At 43.9% G+C, this 22759-nt stretch overlaps 1 protein-coding gene across 6 annotated transcripts in view; it reads left to right on the plus strand.

The window, feature by feature from the left end:
- The window catches only part of MRO (maestro), an 84118-nt gene extending 62605 nt beyond the window's left edge, over nt 1-21513 (plus strand). For all 6 annotated transcript variants that reach the window (XM_012464283.3, XM_012464286.3, XM_064379153.1 and 3 more), the window contains 6 exons: nt 7621-7723; nt 9585-9731; nt 11121-11303; nt 15146-15301; nt 16470-16577; nt 17200-21513. In XM_012464283.3, the coding sequence (XP_012319706.2) occupies nt 7625-7723; nt 9585-9731; nt 11121-11303; nt 15146-15301; nt 16470-16577; nt 17200-17253 (747 nt within the window). In that variant the 5' untranslated portion in view covers nt 7621-7624 and the 3' untranslated portion in view covers nt 17254-21513. The remainder of the gene's footprint in view (nt 1-7620; nt 7724-9584; nt 9732-11120; nt 11304-15145; nt 15302-16469; nt 16578-17199) is intronic.
- Nucleotides 21514-22759: the final 1246 nt, after the last annotated feature.

Raw genomic sequence — 22759 nt, forward strand, 5'->3', positions numbered from 1 at the left:
AATTTACTGGGCAATATGCCTGATGTAATGAAAAGAAAAAGAAAAAGCTACAGCAGATGAAAGGCCGTAGGGATGTGCATCCAGCCAATGCTACATTGCATTATCAATAGCTGCACTTTTTGTAAACTGTGGCTGTAACAGTCCTAAACAAGAAGGGTCTTCTGTTTAAGCTGCAGTCACTTGTCTAACTATGGATCAGCGTTCCTTCTGTGGCAGATTTTTATAGTTCCTCTAATGCATTTGGGACGACTGTTTCAAGGTAACTTGCTGCTTTCCTGAAACTTTTCGTTCTTTCTCCTGCTAAGAACTGTAGCCCTTTTCTGCTGCTCTTATTTTTTTGGAGACAGAGTCTTGCTCTATCCCCCGGGCTGGAGTGCAGTGGCGCGATCTCGGCTCACTGCAAACTCTGCTTCCTGGGTTCAAGCGATTCTCGCGCCTCAGCCACCCAAGTAGCTAGGATTATAGGCATCCGCCACCATGCCCAGCTAATTTTTGTAATTTTAGTAGAGATGGGGTTTCACTGTGTTGGCAAGGCTGGTCTCAAACTCCTGACCTCAGGGGATCCACTCACCTCGCCTTCCCAAAGCACTGGGATTATAGGCATGAGCCACCATGTCCAGCCTCCTTTTCTGCTGTTTTTAGAAACTTCTGCTGCCATATCCACCATTTCTATCACCAGATCCATAACCATCACCATAGGGACTGCCTGAGCTTCTTCCACCAAAACTGCCCCCTTTCACAGGTTCATAATTTGATCACTGTCTCCAAGATCATTATAGTTCCCACCACCAGTGTAGTTACCACCATCACCATTTCCTCCTTCATTGTAACTGTCATATCATCCACCACTGCCACCCATATCCACTACCTTGGTTTTCACATCCTGGTCCACCACCACCATGCCCTCTACTGTTGTGACCAGGACCCCACCTGTAGTTGCTACCATCACCTCCAAATCCATTCTATCAACCATCACCTCCTGTGTAACTACCTCTGCTGCCATCACCTTCACCGCCATAGCCTCATTTCCACCAAAGTTTCCACCACAGCCAAAATGATCTCCACCACCTCCAAAGTTTCCTCCATGACTAGCCAAGTTGCCAGATCCACTTCCGTTACCTCTTTATGACCCAGAAGACTCCATGTCATTTAGTTTTTTTTTTCTTTTTTATAAAGACGGGGTTTCACCATGTTGGTCAGGCTGGTCTTGAACTCCTGACCTCAGGTAATCTGCCCACCTTGGCCTCCAAAGTGCTTGGATTACAGGCGTGAGCCACCATGCCCGGCTGACTCCATGTCATTTAGAAAGGACCCTTTTTACTTCACAGTTATGCCCATTAATGGCATGGTATATCTGAACAAGAATTTCATCAGTTGTTTCATGATCATCAAAAGTTACAAGAGCAAATTCTCTCTTTTTTCCACTCTGCCTGGCTTCCATAACTTATTTATTTATTTGTTTATTTATTTAGAGATGGAGTCTCACTCTGTCACCCAGGCTGGAGTGCAGTGGCATGATCTTGGCTCACTGCAACCTCCACCTCTGGGTTCAAGCAATTCTCCTGCCTCAACCTCCCAAGTAGCTGGGATTACAGGCATGTGCCACCATGCCCAGCTAATTTTTGTATTTGTAGTAAAGATGGGGTTTCACCATGTTGGTCAGGCTGGTCTCAAACTCCTGAGCTCAAGTCATCTGCCCACCTCAGCCTCCCAAAGTGCTGAAATTACAGGCGTGAGCCACGGCACCTGGTCCATAACTTCTATGGTTTCAATGTTGTCACACTTTTAAAAGGAGTCTTTCAAATTATATTCTTCTGTATCTTCCATATTATCCCCCAACAAACATTTTCTTCACTGTTGGATGGGCTCCAGGCTTTACAGAACCCTCTTTAGAAACAGCTGTCTTTGGTTCCGCTACACGCCCATCACACTTTGCCATGTGGTTGAACACACTTTGCTGAACAAGTGTAAGTCACAAAACCAAAACTCCTGAGATGTTTTGTTTGGGAGTTTCTCATTACCACACAATCTGTGGGTGTGCCCCATTCCTCAAAATGTTGAGCCTCTGTAGTTTCAAAGCTTAGGCCACCAATAACCAGTTTTCTCAACTGCCCCGATTCCGGTGGGTCATGGCTCTCCTCCCCGCCCTGCCTCTGGCTGCAGCAGCAGACAGTGATGGCCCGAGCTGGGTTGGGGGCAACCGGGGTGACAGCTTTACCTCCACTTTGAGGTTCTTTTCATTTGAAGGTAATCTTAATGCTATTAAAATTCACAAATATGCCAATATAAATAACAATCTGATTTGGCTAAAACAGATGGTGTTCAGCTCGAATTCACCATGGGACAGGAGTTTTGCTTTTTTTAGGCTCCCTGTACCAATTATCAGGCACCTGACGGCTCTGAACCGGAGCATCTGATCTGAAGATCATCAGGTTCTATGAAACATAAAGTTGTTAAAAGAAAAGCCCCAGAAAGAAACAACCAAGTGTGTTTCTTGACTCCATGTGAATTTTAAATTTTTAAATTTTATTTTAGTTGGCGGGCGTGGTGGCTCACACCTGTAATCCTAGAACTTTGGGAGGCTGAGGTAGGCAGATGGCCTGAGCTCAGGAATTCAAGACCAGCCTGAGCAACACAGCGAAACCCTGTCTCTACAAAAATACAAAAACTTAGCTGGGCCTGGTGGCACACACCTGTAGTCCCAGCCATTCGGGAGGCTGAGGCAGGAGAATTGCTTGAACCCAGGAGGTGGAGGTTGCAGTGAGCCGGGATCACACCAGTGCACTCCAGCCTGGGTGACAGAGTGAGACTCCATCTCCCCCGACAAAATAAAATAAATAAATAAATTTTATTTTAGTTTCAAGGGTACATGTGTGGGTTTGTTATAAAGGTACATTGTGTGTTGCAAGGGTTTGAAGTACGAATTGTTTTGTCACCCAGGTAATAAGCATGATACCCAATAGGGAGTTTTTCAATCCTCATCCTCCTCCCACCCTCTACCCTCAAGTAGGCCCTGGTGTCTGTTGCCTTCTTTGTGTCCATAGGTATTCAACGTTTAGCTCCCACTTATGAGTGAGAACATGTGGTACTTGGTTTTCTGTTCCTGTGTTAGTTTGCTTAGGATCATAACCTCCAGCTCCCTCCTCAATGAGAATTTTAAAATCCCTTTATTCTGGAGAGAACCAACACTGTTCTGCTGTGGTTTCTTTCTGTTAATGCAGTGGTTCTCCAAGTGTGGTCACCAAACCAACCACATCCCAGTGTCAACTGGGAGCGTGTTAGAAATAGACATTATTAGGCCCTGCTGCAGATGCACAGAATCAGAAACTCTGGGGCCTGGGCCTGGGAATCTGTGTTTTAACAAGTGTGCTGGGTGATTCTGATGCACACTGAAATGTGAGAACCACTGGTTTAATGAGGAAGCCTGTGGGAATACCTTCAATCAAACAGAGAATCTCAGATCAGCCAGGTAACTGATGGAAAGAGAAACTCTTGCTAATTGGTGGGGGTGTAATTTTCTGGGGTTTATTTTGGTTCCCTATTGCAGTGGTGAGAAGATTCCTGTTGACCAGATATGAAGGAGATATAGGTCCTGGAAATTAGGGGTGAGGGGGTGTTTTCATGGACCTTTCCAGAATGGAGCAAATCCACCTGGGTTTCATGGACCAAATCCATCTGAGGGGCAAGGATGTCAGAGAAACCGAGTCCCCATGCATCTCCAGATCAAGCGAGTCAAATGTTCCAAAGTACATCTGTTTAAAGGGTCAGCTTCTATGAGAGAGGAGCGTGTCTTGGCTTGCCCAGGACTTTTCCAGCTTTAGCACTGAAAGTCCCATGTCCCTGGAAGCTCCCCAGCCCTGGGAAAACCAAGGCAGTTGGTCACTGGTCACTGTAGTTCAGAGACTGTCTGCTGGAATTACTTGGTGAGCTTTAAAAAATACTGATGCCTGGGCCCCCCTCCAGAGATGTTAGACTTATTCTGGATGTTTAGAAGTTCCTCAGATGATCCTAATGCAGCCAGGGTTAAGCCGTTGCTGCAGCTGCTTGCCTGCCATTTCTCCTATTAAAAAAAATAAAATATGGTCAGGTGTGGTGGCTCATGCCTGTAATCCCAGCACTTTGGGAGGCCGAGGCGGGCAGATCACGAGGTCAGGAGTTCGAGGCCAACATGGTGAAACCCCGTCTCTACTAAAAATACAAAAAATTAGCCAGGCGTGTGGTGTGCACCTCTAATCCCAGCTACTCAGGAGGCTGAGGCAGGATAATTGCTTGAACCCAGAAGGTGGAGGTTGTGGTGAGCCTGGGCGACAGAGCAAGACTCCATCTCAAAAAAATAAAAAAATAAAACACAAAACACATACAAGTCAATGGTTCTAATGAGGTTGAACCCCTATCACACATTATATAGAAAAATTAACTCAAAATGGATGAATGACCTTAATAGAAAGACTAAAACTGTAAAATGCTTAAAAGAACATGCGGTGGTAAATCTTCATTACCTTAGATGTGGCAATAGATTCATAGATATAATAAAGCATGAGTAAGAACAACAAAAACAGACAAATTGGACTTCATGAAAAATAAAACTTTTGTGCACAAAGGATATTATCCAGAAAGTGAAAAGATAGCCCACAGAATGGGAGAAAATCATATATCTGATAATGGTCTAGTAGTCGGCATATATAAAGAATTTTTATAACTCAGAAAAAGACAAATAACCCAATTGAAAATGAGCTAAGGATTTGAATAGAAATTTCTCCAAAGAGGACATATAAATACCAGCAAGCACACAAAAAGATGCTTAGCCTCATTAATCATTAGGAGAATGCAAATAAAAACCACAAATGACAGACCACTTCATGCCTACTAAGAGGCATATAATAATAGAAACAATGATAATGGAAAATACAAGTTGGTAAGGACGTGGAGAAATTGGAACTCTCATACATTGCTGGTGGGAATGTAAAATGGTGCAACCACTGTAGAAAACAGTTTGGTGGTTATTCAAAAAGTTAAGCATAGAATTACCATATGATGGCTGGCCATAGTGGCTCATGCCTGTAATCCCAACACTTTAGGATGCTGAGGTGGGTGGATAACTTAAGGTCAGGAGATCGAGACCAGCCTGGCCAAAGTGGTGAAACCCTGTGTGTATTAAAAATACAAAAATTAGCTGGACATGGTGGTATACACCTGTAATCCCAGCTACTTGGGAGGCTGAGGCAGGAGAATCCCTTGAACCCAGGAGGCAGAGGTTGCAATAAGCCAAGATTGTGCCACTGCACTCCAGCCTGGGAGACAGAGTTAAGACTCTCTCAAAAACCAAAACCAAAAAATTACCATATGACCCAGCAATTCTACTCCTAAGTATATACCCTAAAGAACTGAAAGCAGATACCCCAACAAATAGTTGTGCACAAATATTCATAGTAGCATTATTCACAATAGCCAAAAGAGAAAAACAACCCAAGTGCCTACCAACACATGAATGGATAAACAAATTGTGGTATATCCATACAATGGAATATTATTCAGCCATAAAAAAGAATGAAATACTGATACATGCTACAACATGGATAAACCTTGAAAACAATATACTAAGCAAAAGAAGCCAGTTATAAATGGTCACGGTAATGTATGATTCCATATATATGAAATATTCAGAATAGGTAAATCCATCGAGACAGAAAGCAGATTAATGTTGCCAGAGGCTGGGGGAGGATGGAATAGGGAATGGGTGCCTGATAGGTGCAGGTTTTTCTTTTGGGGTGATGAAAAAGTTTTGGTATTAGACAGAGGTGGTGGTTGCAGAACATTGGGGATTACATGGCTAATTGTATGTTACATGGATTTCACCTAAATTAAAAGAAAATCATCAGGTTACTCATATCTACAAAGGACAATGGAAATCAAGCTCTTTACAAGTCTGAGTCCTCCACAGCTGGCCTTTAACTACACTTCCCCCTCCCTGTAGCCTATCATCCATCTCTCTCCTACCATGATACTACATGGAATCATGATGCTACATGGAATCCTGTTGAATCCCAATGTGTCATATATGCTCTGCCTCTGCTTCCAAGCTCACCAGTGTGCTTTGGGAAGTCTCCACCAGCAATTCCAGCCTATGGTCCTCTCTCAACTCCAGTGGCTCTTAACTTTATGCCCTTGCCACTCAGAGCATAGGCCCTGCTTGGCATCCCCCGGGAGCTTGGAAGAAGGCGGCATCTGGAGTTCCGCTGCAGACACACTGAACAAGATCTTCAAATGATTTTAGGGCACATTAAAGTTTGAGAAGTGCTGGGTTGTACTAGTTGGCCCCAAGTCAGGCTGTGGATCAGAATCACTTGGTAAGCTACATTTATGTATATTATATTCTTTCAATAATACATGCGCATGGTAAAATCACAAGCTGTACATATACAAAAAAAGTGAAAAAAGTAAGTCTCTCTCCCATCTCAGTTCCTCTGATTTCCAGCCCAGAGGCTATCTTTCTTAATGTTTCTTGGGTATTTTTCCTCCTTCTATGCATATGCAAGCATATAGGTACATATGTATTTCCTGCCCTCATTTTGATTTTACACAAATGGTAACATACTGTACACACAGATTTGCACTTTTCACTCAATAGTATATTGTGGAGATTATTTTAGCACATGTTGATCTGCCCAATTTTCTTCTTATTGACTGCATAGCAGTCATTGTAAAGTTGTATAGTTGTAAAATATGTAATTTATTTATGTTAAAACAGTTGGCTGGGGACAGTGGCTCACGCCTGTAATCCCAACACATTGGGAGGCTGAGGCAGAAGGATTGCATGAGCCCAGGAATTTGAGACCAGATTGGGCAATGTGGTGAGACTCTGTCTCTAAAAAAAATTTAAAAATTAACTGGGCATGGTAGCATGCACCTGTGGTCCCAGCTACTCAGAGGCTGAGACAGGAGGATTGCTTGAGCCTGGGAGGTTGAAGCTGCAGTGAGCTGTGTTCCTGCCACTGCACTCCAGCCTGGGAGATAGAGCAAGACCCTGTCTCAAATCCCTGCCCCACTCCCCTTTCCCCTGGCCAAACCATTAAAGAACACAATATTGTTTATTACCACGTGCTATGCTAGCTATCCTTTGCATATATCTTTGAGCATATGATGTGTTGATATCTATAGGATTAAAGAATTGCCAATTATGTGTACTTTAAAGTGGTAAGAGATAGTGCCAAAATCCTCTCTAAAAAGAGGTACCAATTTACATTCTTGGAGAACTTTCAAAAACACAAAATTTGAGGCTACTCTGTATTTCAATTCATGAGAACTCTGTGGGTAGGACCTGGGAATCTGCATTTTACTTCTTTTGTGATTAAAAAAAAATCCGCAGAATGGAGTGAGGAACCAGAGGGCAGAGCCCCCTTGACCCCCAAGCTGCTATTCCTCTTGGGCTACCTTGGGTTGCTATTTATCTATGTGACTGTTCTATCTCCTCACCACAGTGGAAGGTTCCTAACGACAGTCCTCAGGATTGCTGATTGCTGCCTCTTTATATTCTTACTTTGGAACAGTGCATTGTACAACAGCGTTTGTTGATGATGATTGTCTGTGTCTCATATGTTTTTTTTTTTTTTTTTTTTTTAGTTCCATGGACCAAAGACAGAGGAGAATCCTGGGCCAGCCCCTTTCCATCCCTACTTCCCAGCCCAAGAAGGAAAGGACATCAATGATATCTTTGTTTTCCAAGGTCTGACACAAAATATCATGAACAAACTTTTCCTCCCAGCAACTGTTTTGTAAGATGTGTATTTGCTTGGTTTGCGGTTAGTTAGGCCTGCTCCACTGAAGTTCCTTCTGAAAAAACTTTGATGACAGTTCTTTTAACAGGGATAGGATGTTTACAGGATGACAAGAAGATTAGTTGAGAATAATTTAACTTGCTGCTAACTCAATAATACAGATATGGAATGAGGCCGGGTGGGGCTCACACCTGTAATTCCAGCACTTTGAGAGGCTGAGGCAGGCAGATCAGTTGAGCTCAGGAGTTCTAGACCAGGCTGGGCAACATGGCGAAACCCTGTCTCTGCCAAAGATACAAAAATTAGCTGGGCATGGTGGCATGCTCCTGCCATCCCAGCTACTCAGGGCCGAGGTGGGAGGATCGCTTGAGCTGGGGAGGTAGGGGCTGCAGTGAGCTGAGATCATGCCACTGCACTGCAGCTTGGGCGACAGAGTGAGACCCTGTTTCAAAAATAAAGAAAGAAAGAAAGAAAGAAAGAAAGAAAGAAAAGATAAAAAAGGAATGAACTGTGATGAAAATTCAGGAATAATAGGGAAGCTTGGAAATCACCAATCTCATCCATAGCACTATTGAGATAGATAGCCAAATCTCAAGCCAGTCTCCCCTCCGGCCCCTTTCTAAGGATGGTGGGGAGGTGGCTTTTGTCTTTGATCTTGTCTGGATCTTTCACCATCTTGATTCTGACTCCAGTACATGTTGCTGTGTTCTGGGTCCTGCTGCACACCAGGGTCTTCCTGGCATGAGAGTTCATAGGCTTACTACAAAGGCTCAGAGACTAGCTCATCTCTTGCCTCATCCCTGGCTCTGAAATAATTACTCAGAGTTTAGTTTTTTTTTTTTTTTTTTTTAAGACAGGGTTTCACCATGTTGGTCAGGCTGGTCTTGAACTCTCGACCTCAGGTCATCCGCCCGCCTTGGCCTCCAAAGTGCTTGGATTACAGGCGTGAGCCACCATGCCCGGCCCTCAGAGTTTAGTTCTTAAAGTACAGGTTTCTGCATCAGACACACAGTGTTTCCCAATTTGCATTATTCATGCATTTCTCTTCCTACTCTTAATTGTGTGCTCGGATAAATGCATTCTGGAGTTGGAACATCCTTTAAGTGCCCTGAAATGTTTGTAGATGTGTACTAGATTAATCCTGAAATGTCTGTAGATGTGTACTAGATGTTTGCAGATATGCTTTGCTAATTGCGTCAAGTGCTATTGAGAGGTTGAGTAAGGTGACTACTGAGAACTGACCCTTGGAATTAGCCATCTGGCAAGGTAGGGGTGAGGGGACATCAGCCTGATTACAAAGGGTTCAAGAGACAATGGGAAGAGACAAATGGGAGAAAACCAGTATAGATGTTTTTCAAGGCATTTGGCTACAAAGGAGAGCAGAAAAATGGGAAAGAGCTGGAGAAGAAGGGTAAAGGGAGCGCCTTCAGATGGGAGGAGTAACGGCACACCTTCCCCTGTGAAAGGGATCCCCATTCCCAGACACTTCAACACTGATCAAGTCCTCTTTCTTTCAACTTCTATCACACCCATAGCTGCTCTAGAGCCCCTCCCCATAATCTCCTAAACCTACCTCAGCACCAGCCTGCATTATCTTTCCTGCCCCCTTTCCTCTTGCTCCATCAATGTCTTCATTATGTAGACCAAATGAGTTCATTTCCAACAAAACCCAGGCATCTTTCATTGGAGAAAGAAGGAGTAAAATTGAGCAGACAATTGCAGAATTTTCCTTAGAGGGAGGGATTGGGGTTGGGATTGGGTATGGCTCCGAACACTCCTAAATTAATACATTTTTGACCCATCACCCAGGTCTCTTGGAAACTGAGGTTTCAGAAGTGGGAGCCTCTGAAGAATGCGTTTTTCATCTTGGTGGAAAGAGCCCGGGACCCCAGTGCTAAAAAGCGTCACATGGCAATGAGGGGCTTGGGAACCATGGCCTGCGAAGCCCCTGACAAGGTTGGGAAGAAGGGTGGGGCTCAGCCAGCCCCCCAAGCCTCTCCAACCCTCTTGGTGTGGAGTCCCCAGGGCTGGAGTATGATCTCTGTTGTATTAGTTACCTATCACCCTGGAACAAACCACCGCACACTTAGCAGCTTAGAGCAACACGTGTTTATCTCGGTTTTCATGGGTCAGGAGTCCAGGTGCAGCTCAGCTGGGTCCTCTGCTCAGGCTCTCAGGAGGCTGCAATCAAGTGTCAGCCAGACTGCATTCCTTTCTGAAGCTCAGGGTTCACTTCCGTGGTTGTTGGCAGAATTTAGTTACTTCCCGTTGTGGAATGGATGTTTCTGTTTTTTTCTTTGCCTGCTGTCTGTCGGAGGGCCACTCTCAATGCCTAGAGGCCACCCTCTCACAGCTAGCAGCTCACTTCCTCCAGGCCAGCAGGAGGGTTTCACCTCCTCCTGTTTGCTAAGATAGAGTCTTACAGGCCAAGCAGTGGTGGCTCACGCCTGCAATCCCAGCACTTTGGGAGGCCAAGGCCTGCAGATCACTTGAGGTTAGGAGTTCAAGACCAGCCTGGCCAACATGGTGAAACCCCATCTCTTTTGTATTTTTGTAAAAATACAAAAAATTAGCCAGGTGTGGTGGTATGTGCCTGCAGTCCCAGCTAGTCAGGAGGCTGAGGCAGGAGAATTGCTTGAACCTGGGAGGCAGAGGTTGCAGTGAGCAGAGATCACACCACGCACTCTAGCATGAGTGACAGAGTGAGACTCCGTCTCAAAACAAAAGAGTCTTATGCAATGTAAAGTCATGTCTGTAGTCTGGAAGCGAGTCATGGGTTTCTTCTGCACTCAAGGGGAGGAGACTGTACAAGGATGTCATTCATTTGGGGTCATATTAGGCTTACGACACCTCAGCAATATCAACCAGTGGGAGACAGAGCTGCAGGCAGGATAAATTCACAGCTGTTACCCTCCCTGGTGAATTTAAGTGATTTTTTTTTCTAGTAATTTATGTTTGTTTCATAGAACATGTTTTCCCCACCTCCTCCTTTACCATCTGCCAACTTCAGTGCCCATTTTGTCTCTTCCCTACTATAAAGGTAACTAGTACTCCCCAGGCCCCAAGATCACCCAGGTCTGCTGCCCTATTTGGAGAGCCCTACCCAGCCTCACCCACCCACATGCCACTCCAGATTGCTCTTTTTGTTTTCCTTCCTAGGCTGAATTGGGCTCTTGGGTTGGGTTAATGGAAGCATTTGTATTTTCATGAGTTGTGCAAACCTTGAAGAAAGCCCCGGTCTCTTAGTTCAAGTCCTAAGTTATTAGTAGCTTAGATGTGGGGTTGCTTTTCAACCCATGGGGAGTAATTCCTGTGCTGCTAATGCTTTCCAAACCTTGGTGACAGGTGAGAAAGTATAAGAAGATTGTCCTGGACCTGCTGGTGTGTGGATTGTATGACCCTGTGAGTTTGGAAGTCATCCATGAAAGTATGAAGACTCTGACCATCATCCTGGGCAAGATCCAGGGGAAAGGTTTGGGCTCCTTCTTCATAGACATCACGCTTCAGACCAGGACTTTATTAGATGATGTAAGTGAGACAGAAAAATTCTGGGTTATTGAAATCAAAGTGGGATTAGAAATGTGACTGTGGGGCCGGGCTCATGTCTGTAATCCCAGCACTTTGGGAAGCTAAGGTGGGCAGATCACTTGAGGTCAGGCCTGGCCAACATGGTGAAACCCTATCTCTACAAAAATACAAAAATTAGGCCAGGTGCAGTGGCTCATACGTGTAATTCCAGCACTTTCGGAGGCTGAGGTGGGCAGATCACCTGAGGTCAGGAGTTCAAGACCAGACTGGTCAACATGGAGAAACTGCATCTCTATAAAAAATATAAAAATTAGCTGGGCATGGTGGCACATGCCTGTAGTCCCAGCTTCTTGAGAGGAGTGCTTGAACCTGGAAGGTAGAGGTTGCTGTGAGCTGAGACCGCACCACTGCACTCAAGCCTGGGCAACAGAGTGAGACTCTGCCTCAAAAACAAAAGAAAAGAAAAGAAAAGAAAAGAAAAAAAGAAAAGAAAAGAAAAGAAATGTGAGCTGTGGGTGGTTTGTTGCTGTGGGAACAAGGTCTTTATTATTCACTTATTTATTAACACATCTTGTTGAGAGACTAGTACTGTGCCAGGGGTTGAGAGGATATATAAAGATGTATAGAATTCTATCTCTACCTCTCAAGGGTGTTTTTTTTTTTTTTTTTTTTTTTTTTTTGAGACAAGGTCTCTCTGTCACCCAGATTGGAGTACAGTGGCATGATCTCAGCTCACTGCAATCTCCACCTCCTGGGCTCAAGCGATCCTTCAACCTCAGCCTCCCAAGTAGCTGGGACTATAGGCACACGCCACCACGCCCAGCTAATTTTTGTATTTTTGGTAAAGATGGGTTTTCACTTTGTTGCCCAGGCTGGTCTCAAACTCCTGGGCTCTAGTGATCCACCTGCCTTGGCCTCCCAAAGTGTTGGGATTACAGGCATGAGCTATTGAGCCTGGCAAGTTTTCATCTTAACAGAGAAGTGGATATATGTACACTAATGATGATGTGGATTGACTAATGATGTCTTATAAACGTGACAATAGCAATGATTAGCGTTTAGTGAGCCCTCACTGTGTGCCAGGCACAGTGCTGGGCAGTTTACATGGATCATCTCATATAATCTTCACAATAAACCTGTGAGATGGACTCTGAAATTGTCTTCACTTTGTAGACAAGGAAACCAAGGCACAGAAAGGTTAGAACTTGCCCAAGTTGACAGAGCCAAGAAGCGGACATGCCACCCGCTCCTCTGACTATAGGGCTGCACTCTTATCTGCGAGATGACAAGTCAGGCTAAGCAAAAGGTGCACCAGCACATAGTTCAGTCCAAAACTGAGAAGAGTCAGAGACCCCAACTGCAAGCTAACAAGTTAACCTGCCAGTTATTCTGTCCCTGAAAGACAAGACCTATGGAACAGTGAACAGACCTTTTATTTACTCCCAGAGCAACTTGTTATCTCCCCACACCCTAATGTTCTCTCTGGAGCCACATGGCGAGAGCCAGATGTGTCAGCAGCACAGGAGGGGAAAAGAGGCCTTGACCTTATGTAACTTGGAGCTCATACAGGAGCTGGGCAAATTTGTCCATCCTGTTCCAGAGACACAGAGGGATTTTTGCTCTTGAATGTAAGCCAGTCCTTTCTGGGGACGGAGTGAGGGAAGGTCCCTACTTACCACCCTGGAGTATAAGCAGATGTCTCTAGGGAGATGGCTTTAAATCTCTTGGAGGTGTCATCTGAATTTCCAGGACTTGTCAGTCAACCACTTTTTTTTTTTTGACACAGGGTCTTGCCCAGGCTGGAGTGCAGTGGCAGGAACACAACTCACTGCAGCCTCAACCTCCCAGGCTCAAGTGATCCTCTCACCTCAGCCTCCTGAGTAGCTGCGATCACAAGTGCATGTCACTGTGCCTGGCTAATTTTTGTAGTTTTTGTAGAGATGGTCTTTCTATGTTGCCCAGGCTGATCCCAGACTCCTGGGCTCAAGCGATTCTCCTGTCTTGCCCTCCCAAAGTGCTAGGACTTTAGGCATGAGCCATGGTGCCTGGCCTTCAACCGTTTTTTAAACTCTGGTTGCCTGGAATTTTTGAGGAGAAATCCCTGGCCGTATAGAAACACAAAAATTCTTTTTAAAAAAGATGGGATTTCACCACGTTGGTCAGGCTGGTCTTGAACTCCCAACCTCAGGTGATCCGCCCACCTTGGCCTCCAAAGTGCTTGGATTACAGGCATGAGCCACCATGCCCGGCCAAAACACAAAAATTCTTATGCAGAACTGTTTGCTGACCGTTTATATCTCGATTATAGATAGCTCTCTTCACTATCTGAGGCCGTGCTGCTCACTTGTGCATGTATTAGATGGTGTCAGACTCCTAGGGGGACGGGCACCTGTCTTACATGTCTGTACATCTTACAGCATTATGGTATGGCTTTGGATGGGATACATTCTCCATTAAAATTAGTTAAATTAAACACGCACACATACACTCTCACTGCTAGAACAGTGAAGATAATACAACTCTAAGCCAGACATGGTGGTGTGTGCCTATAATCCCAGCTACTCAGGAGGCTAAAGCAGAAGGATCACTTGAGTCCAGGAGCTGGAGGCCAGCCTGGGCAATGTAGCAAGATGCTGTCTGTCTCTCTTGAAAAAAAAATTAAAAAAAAAAAAAGCAACCCTAAGGCAATTTCTGTATGCATCATGTGCTAATTTTTAAAAGACACTTCACAATATGATTAGTGGTCCTCAGTCTTGCTGGATCTCTGTGACCCCAGTTCTTGGTGCTCCTTCCCCCCTGTGAAGGCCTACCCCAGACCTGCTCCCTCTGGTTTACCTGGAGCAGGACTTAGACTACAAAAGGCTGATATAAAAACCTGTGCGCCAGGAGTCAAATGTCTGGGTTACTATACTGCCTCTGCTACCTGACAGTGTGGTTTTGGGCAAGTTGCTTAAATGCCTTGGACTTTGGTCTCCTCTCCTGGAAAGGTAATACTTGGACCAAACAGCTCACCTTGGAAAGAAAAAGAAGGCTGAGTCCACTGAAATGCACTCAGGGACAAACCGACCAATCAGACTGAAAGCAGGGAGAGGTGGGAGGGTGTTGGGGGAAGAAACACGATTATTATATCCACTGCAGGTGGGAGAAACTCAGACCAAAGGCAGAGAGAAGAGACTTGGGAAAATGCTGCAGTAATAAACAGGGAAGTGCTGGAATGAGTTTTGGTGCAGAAAAGGAAAAGAGAAAAAAAGAAAAGAAAAATAAAAATAGAAACTCCTTTATGTATAGACGTAGAAAGAGGTCTCAGACTGATGAAAAATCAAGGTGCATACCAACAGTGGCCTGATGCTTCCATTTACGTAAAAAAGAGGGAAAGGACTATAGAGTAAACATCTTTCTTCTTTGTTTTCTGGAGAGATACATGCAAATATTTTGTGGGGAGGAACATTTGGTGGCCAATGGAGAGGAGTAGAACGTAGACCTACTTTTTCTATAAAGCTTTTGGTTATTTTGAATTTTGGGAACTTTATAAATGTATTCTATCTCCAAAACGTGAAATGATGAACAAAAAATCTAGGAACGTGGGAGTAGCACCAGTGATTTCCCAGGCTAGTCCTCTTGTCTGCTGGAGAAGAGGTAAATTGAAAACTCTGGGCCCTCTTCATGCCATCCCCTACCCACCCAGCTAAGTGCTTTAGACCAGATCTCACTGCTCACCCTGTAATGTACATCCAAGGTTGATGGCTGTGATGTGTTCTGATTGACAGCCGTGATGTGTTCTGATGTAGTTGCCTTTTGGTAACGATCTGGCTTTCTTGTTGTTTTGTTGACGGGGACCACAGGAGAACGACAGTCTGAGATACTCGGCCTTTGTTTTATTTGGTCAATTGGCTGCCTTTGCTGGGAAGAAATGGAAGAAATTTTTCACCAGTCAGGTTAAGCAGACGCAAGATTTACTCCTGATCCATTTACAGGACAGAAATCCCCAGGTTGCCAAGGTAAGACCTTGACTCTGCAACAAACAGAGTGACATCTCCATGCTGTTCATAAAGGTAGCTGTGAGTTGAGAGACCAGACCCTGGGGTTCCTGCCAGTGCTGCTGTGGGTACTGGGCAGTGTATCTGTGTGAATCCTAGACACGGTGCCTCTGCAGTGTGTGATCTCTCTTTGGGCAAGAGTGTTATCTTCCATCTGCTCCACCTGCCCAAGCCCAGCACCTGTCAATGCTAGATAAGCTCAGGGTAATGGGGTTGGGGGCAGAGAGACACAGATTTAATCAATGGTGCAGCAGTCTATGTAATGAGGATATTTATTCATGCCCAATTAGCTTTTGTCATTGTGCCCGGTATGGATTTCCTACCCGTGGCTTCTTTCTTTCTTTTCTTTTCTTTTTCTTTCTTTCTTTTTTTGAGACAGAGTTTTGTTCTTGTTGCCCAGGCTGGAGTGCAATGGCATGATCTTGGTTTGCTGCAACATCCGCCTCCCAGGTTCAAGTTATTCTCCTGCCTCAGCCTCCTGAGTAGCTGGGATTACAGGTGCCTGCCATCACACCTGGCTAATTTTTTATATTTTTAGTAGAGATGGGGTTTCACCATGTTGGCCAGGCTGGTCTCAAACTCCTAACCTCAGGTGATCCACCCGCCTTGGCCTCCCAAAGTGCTGGGATTATAGGCATGAGCCACCTTGCCTGGCTCCACCCATGACTTATGAATTTCTTCTGGAAGTTTTGTTTTATTCTTGGAAAAAATGTGTCCTAACAAGGTTAGATCAACTTCAGGCCTGCTTTGGGGTGGGACTGGGTGAATGTTTCAAAACAATTAGGAGGAAAGCTTTCTACCAAACCACCTGTCTTCTTTAAATTACTGAGAGAGAGAGAGAGATTATATTTAGGAATCCAGTACTATGTTTGATGGGATAATAACAAGGGCTGTGCTCAACTGTAAAGCTGTGCCCTTCCCACCAGTCCCCAAATTATACATATGGCCATTTGATAAGCATACACCCTTTAAGATTCAAATTTTGAAACGACTGGAAGTTACTTTCACACTCTTAGTGGCCCCCTGACCACAGATTGAGTGCAGTCCTCTAGGATACTTTTCCTTGCTTGGGATTATAGAACTTTCTAATATTTTTGACAATAAAATAGTAACATTATTTTTCTCTCAGGCTTGCAAAACAACATTTCGAGCCTGTTCTCCATATCTGAAACTAAGGAAGGAATACAGCTTCCAGAATGAAGAAGATCACAGGAACCCTAAACTCTGCCGGCAGCTGGTGAGTGAGCCAGGGTAGGAGAGAATTCTCTTCCAGTCCCTGCCTTCCTGGTGGTTAACCAGAAGGTGGCCAAGCACAAGAAAGAGTTACCCCCATAAAACAACTCAGACCAACTATGTTTGTTTTTTTTTTTTGGACAGAGTCTTGCTCTGTCACCCAGGCTGGAGTGCAGTGGCGCCATCTCGGTTCACTGCAGGCTTCACCTCCAGGTTCAAGCAATTTTCCTGCCTCAGCTTCCTGAGTAGCTGAGATTACAGGGCGTGCACCACCATATCCAGCCAATTTTTCTATTTTTAGTAGAGACGGGGTTTCACCATGTTGTTCAGGCTGGTCTCAAACTGATCTCAAGTGATCTGCCTGCCTTGGCCTCCCAAAGTGCTGGGATTACAGGTGTGAGCCAGCATGCCTGGCCAAGTCAACTATGTTTTGATTGTAGTTGACCCACCATACAATGTAAATGGCAAAATGCCTAGAAGATCAAGCACCAGATATATTGGCAGTTTCAGGTCAGGTCACTAGCTGGATGCAGGTGATGCCTGCACTGACAACTGCCTACTAGTTATATAGTCAAGGAAGTTTGCTGAATCCCTCCCTCACAGGTACCATTGTTAATTTCTTTCAGAGCCACTATCATCCAGAGCTCCTGCAGTTCTTCTATGCAAACAAAATTCTGTAAGCGCAGAGCAGCAGGGAAATGGTTCTATGTGAGTTCATTGCTGAGCCATCAACTTTCCCTTTTTATCTCATTGGATGCCTCTTCTGCTCGCCTCTTGGGATTGTAATGGAAAAGAGGGTGCTAGGAGAGCAATCAAAGGCAAAACTAATACATGGAATTTATGATTATATCTAAAGTAAAATTCTAGACTGTTTTCACTTATTTTCTCTTCACACAAATTTGATGAGCAGGTACACCCTTTTTTTTAAACATTCCAAGTGTGTATAGATTCAGTGCTTATTTCCCACCTTTTTCTTTCTTTTTTTTTTTTTAAAGACGAGGTTTCATCATGTTGGTCAGGCGGGTCTTAAACTCCCGAGCTCAGGTGATCCACCCACCTTGGCCTCCAAAGTGCTTGGATTACAGATGTGAGCCACCACGCCCAGCCTTTTTCTTTCTTAAGTTCATCTCTGTCACCTATCTTTTATTTTAAATATTTAATTTCTGAGCCTAAGGAGAATACTTGTTACCTTAAGGTTTTTTTTTTTTTAAGTGTATTTGCTATTGATACTTTGCTATTGATACCTTTTCTTGCCATGATTTATTTAAAGTTGACCAAGATACCAAGAAGGTGGCTTGGAGGGGTATCTTTGGCTTCTCATAATTTTAAACAGTCATTGCTTTCAAGATCATCCTAAACAAGAATTAATAGGGAGAAAATCATCTATAAAGCATGCGTTGAAAATCCTCAGGCTCGTGATGACTTATGGGATAACAGTAGGTAACACTTACTGAGTGCTTACAATTTAGTGGGCATGGCTGAAGTGCTTTCTGTAAGTTCTGTTTGATGCTCGCCACAACCCTATGAGATAGTAAGTACTATTATTATTCTCATTTTATAGATGAGAAAGCTAAGACATAGGGAAATTAGGTAACTTGGCCAAGATAACTCAGTAAACGGTGGAGCTGGAATTCGCATGTCTACGGTCTGACTTCTTGAGCCCATACTCAATAATCATGCCATCCTGCCTCTCTGTGGAATAACTGATAGATGATTAGAAATGTTAAAAGCAAAACAAACAAGACTTCTCTGCTTCTGCTCCTCTACTAAGCCCAGTTCACTTTTGCTTTTATATGTACTAAGTATACATTTTTATTGATTTATGTGAGCTGGGTATATATTTTTATTAATTACTTTTTGGCTATTAATGCCAATTATTTTGGTGATCAATCCTAGTTATCTGAGGAGTTACATCACTCATAAAAATTACAAGAAAAATCTCTTAGTCCATCTCACCCTCCCTCCAACCAGATTGCATCCCAAGCTTCTATAGACACTCTGGTACCACTACTGAACTCAGTATCCAGGCCACACCTGGAGCATTTTGTTCGAGACAATTTAAAATATGAGAGATTTTAAAAGCTACAGTGAGATCTTAAATGGCATTCTGAGAACCAGGAACTCAATTTTCTGCTGTAGCTTCCAGGGACAGGATGGTGTGACACAGATGCAGAGGTGAGGAGAACCCTAGGCAAGACGAGGATGTGGGAGATGGCAGATGAAGTGGCAGGTGCCAGGCAGGAATGGATTTTCCTCCTTGCTGTTTTGAATCTGAAGAACATGACAGAAGGAGACTTTAGGGGGGACACAGGCTCAGGAGCAAATGAGTAGTTCTGAGCTGTAAGCCCCCTGCCCCTCCCCAGCACCTGCTTGCCTCTTTGAAAGTTTGTTGCAAGGTTGCTTTAAATTTGATGCAGTTCCATTAAGTGATCAGTGAGTGACCTGAGAAGTGGCTGCATTTGGCTGCCATTCAAAAAGGTGGGGATAGGGTGAGATGGGTGAGGTGACATGCTCTAGAGTAGAAATATCTATGCAGTTAACGTCCCTCTGTTGGTTAAAATTGTGGAAGACGCGGTTGGATTATTAAAGATTCCACGGTAACCTTTTATTTTGGTGGCCCCAATAAGTCATGCCTCTTGATACTCATGTCCTTATTTAGTCCCTTCTGTTTGAAACTGGGCTAGCTTTGTGACTTACTTTAACCAGGAGATTGTGATGAATGGCACTGTGCCTAGAAACCCAGGCAGTTTCCTCTTTTGAATTCTGGGGAAGCCAGCTGCCACATAAGAGGTTGAACTACCAGGAACAAAGGAGAGAGCCTGAGATCACCATGTGAAGGACAACGGAGACACCCAACCCACAGCAGAGTCCGAGGCCCAGACACATGACCTAAGTTGTCCCTTCCGGCCCGACCCCAGCTGTTGAAGCTACTCCAGCTGACACCCTATGGAGAAGAGACAAGCATCTCCATCAGGCCCGTCTCAATTGCAGAAGCATGAACAAGGAATCAAATGATTGTTGTTTTAAGTCATTAACTTTGGGATAATCTGTCATACAGCAATAAGTAACCAAAAAAAGATTCCTTATTATTAACTGTTGTTTTGGCTAATTTTGTTTTGCTCTTCATAAATCCTCTTTGAGTTTAAATTATATTTCCAGAAATTTATGTTATCATGAAATTTGGTGGCAAGAGCAAGGGACTATGTTTTCTTTTTCTTTTTCCTGTGTCTCACCATACCTATCACAGGGCCTGCCATGTGATTAAGAAACATTTGCTGAATGACTAAATGATTCCAAATTGTAGCGGGAATAAAGTCCAAAGTCTGGTCTGCCATTCCAGGCTTTCAACCTTCCTTTTCTTCTGTTACTCTCTTTGCTTCAGTCAGGTTTGGATCCTTTCTCTTCCCTCTATGTGTCTTGGTCTCCTCTGCCCCTTCACCTTTGTTCTTTCTGAATTGAATCCCCTCTCCTGCTCATCTGTGCACACCCACATGGACACACACACATTTCACATGTATATCTTATCTGTACTCCAATGCCTAGGTCAAAGGCCTGTTCCTCCCAATCAGGGAAGAGCTTGAGTGTCTGAATTCCCAGAACATTCTAGCAATATTATGCCACTTATATCTTATCTGAAAGGCTTTTTTCTTTTTCCCAGTATGTCTTTTTATATTTTTTTTCCTGTTAGATTGAAACTACGGAAGGCAGGGCTCTATCTTGTACATCATTGTATCTCCCTGGTGACTGCAAAAGTACTCAGTAAATGAATGTTGATTAGGGGGAAAAAAGTCAGAAAGTCATCTGAAGCCATCACTCCTTCCTGGGAGGAGCCCATTTTGACAAATGAGGGTCGTCGATTTCATTCCTTATAACAAATCTGCAGGGTACTTTCATGCTTGTGCATTTCAAGTTTCCCCTTCCCCATGTTTATTTGAATGCCAACCCAAAGGTTGTTTTGACATTTCTTAATTTTGAACATTATTGAGCATTTGAATGAAAGAAAAAAGGAATGTTCAAGTGCCCCACCCCCCATACTAAGTGCTCAGAGTAGAGCTATGCTTGGTCCCCTGTGTCCTGGTCCTCATGAGATGGGTCTTTCTTTCTTTCTTTGTTTTTTTCTTTTTTTTTGAGATGGAGTCTCACTCTGTCTCCCAGGCTGGAGTGCAATGGCTTGATCTTGGCTCACTGCAACCTCCACCTCCTGGGTTCAAGTGATTCTCCTATGTTAGCCTCCTGAGTAGCTGGGATTGCAGGTGCCTGCCACTATATCCAGCTAATTTTCATATTTTTAGTAGAGACAGGGTTTCATCATGTTGGCCAGGCTGGTCTCGAATTCCTGACCTCAAGTCATCTGCCTGCCTTGGTCTCCCAAAGTGCTGGGATTACAGGTGTGAGCCACCACTCACGCTATCACCAGCTGAGATAGGTCTTTCTTAAAAGGGAGAGGGAAGTGGTGAGAGAGGGGAGAGAAAATGACAAAGGAAGAGGCTGAGAATCTAACAGGTGTGACCAGTCCTGCTGATCAATGACAGCAGAAGCCTGTGAACCTCCAGTCAATAGACTACTTAATGGGGGAATGCTTCACATGTTATAAAAAACCCTGGAGTGTTTTGAAAGTGAGAAACAATAGCTGTGTAGGGAAGCTAGCAGTTAGTGTTGTAAGACAGATATTTGTGCATTTCTGCATTTTCCAAGTTTCCTGCAATGAGCATGTATTACTTTTACAATTATAAAACACATGCAAAAGTGCCCTTTTAAAATGAAAAAAAGTCCATGAGTGTAAGTGATATGCTTTGGAAAGCCTGGGTGCTCATTGTTCACTCTTGGTAGTGTGCGTTTGTCTTTGTCCTTTTGAGACATTTTGTTTTAATCTGTTGATGACAATAACCTGTTGATAATATAACTTGTTGATGACAAATAAAATGACTTATGATTGATTATCACTTTCTTTAGCTTACTGAACTTACATTATCTCCATCTGACCACAGTAGAGTAAGTCTTTTGTTCCTTTATTTACATGTTAAGTGGTTTCAAGAAAACCCTGGGTTCTAGATAAACCCAACACATCCTAATTTTCTGAAAAGAGATGATTTGATTGACAGTGACATGTATTATTTACCAAGTTAAGCCAGACTCCCAAGCCAGACTTCTAAGATTCCTTATAATAGACACCAACCTAGAATTTCCCGTGATGCTTCCTCAATTCCTACTGTCTGAAATACTTCACCCTCCAGTTCCTTGTTTCTATCAACCATTCCCTGGACTGATTCCAAATGCCCTTTTCTTCAGAGGTAGAGCAGAGCCTCTGGGAGGATGTAGCCTGGCTCTGCCATTTAGCCACGTGTGGGCAAGTCAGCGCACCAAGCCTCAGTGTGCTGATCCGTGAAATGGAGACAATAACCCAATGCACAGAATTGTTGGGCTGCAAAGATTCAATTAAGTCACACTGAGCCCTTGGCACAGTCTTAGTGCATAGAAGATGCTCAGGAAATGTTAGTTATTTTTGTTCCTCATTCCCAACAAACTCTCCAGACATTATTCCTTCTCTTCTTGAAGTTGCCCAGGTCTTCAGACAAATCTATTGGTAACCTCCAGTCCTGGAGGTGGCCTCTGTATCCTTTATTAGTTCTTCAAGAATGTGGCTTTGAGCCTTGCCTGACATGGGTGTTCAGGAAAGATTGGTTGAAATCATTGAACTGCAAATGCAGGCATTTTGACCAAGTAGGAATTTGTCACCTGATAGGTTTTGGAATTTTAATAAAGATAAGAATCATAGCAATGAGAATAGCAGGTGGTCCTTTCCCACTCAGCCCTTTTGGGGTGCTGTGATTGCTCAGAGAGGGGGCAGTGCCTTTTTAAGCTCTTGAGATGGTTTCAATAGGCTCTGTTCATTCCATCCTAATATTCCCAACAGCTCTGTTAAGAGTTCTATATTGTATCTTTTAAGCAAGCTCTTGTTAATAATTAATACCCCACCTTCTGTTTCTGGGGGTGACGTTATAATCATGTTCCTTTCAAGCAGATGAATTTCCTACAGCAGTTGGCAAATGTTAACCAGGTAATGGCCTAAGAAGAAAATGTTTTTCAGAAATGTGGATCAGAGAGTTAAAAATGTCATTTCCTAAGCAACACTGCTAGAGGCACATGCTCTGCCACAGCAAAAATGCGATCAGAAGTCCAAAGCTT

Source organism: Aotus nancymaae, unplaced genomic scaffold, assembly GCF_030222135.1.
Source record: "Aotus nancymaae isolate 86718 unplaced genomic scaffold, 86718_ANA_hifiasm-v0.15.2.pri h1tg000020l, whole genome shotgun sequence".
NCBI classification, from domain to species: domain Eukaryota; kingdom Metazoa; phylum Chordata; class Mammalia; order Primates; family Aotidae; genus Aotus; species Aotus nancymaae.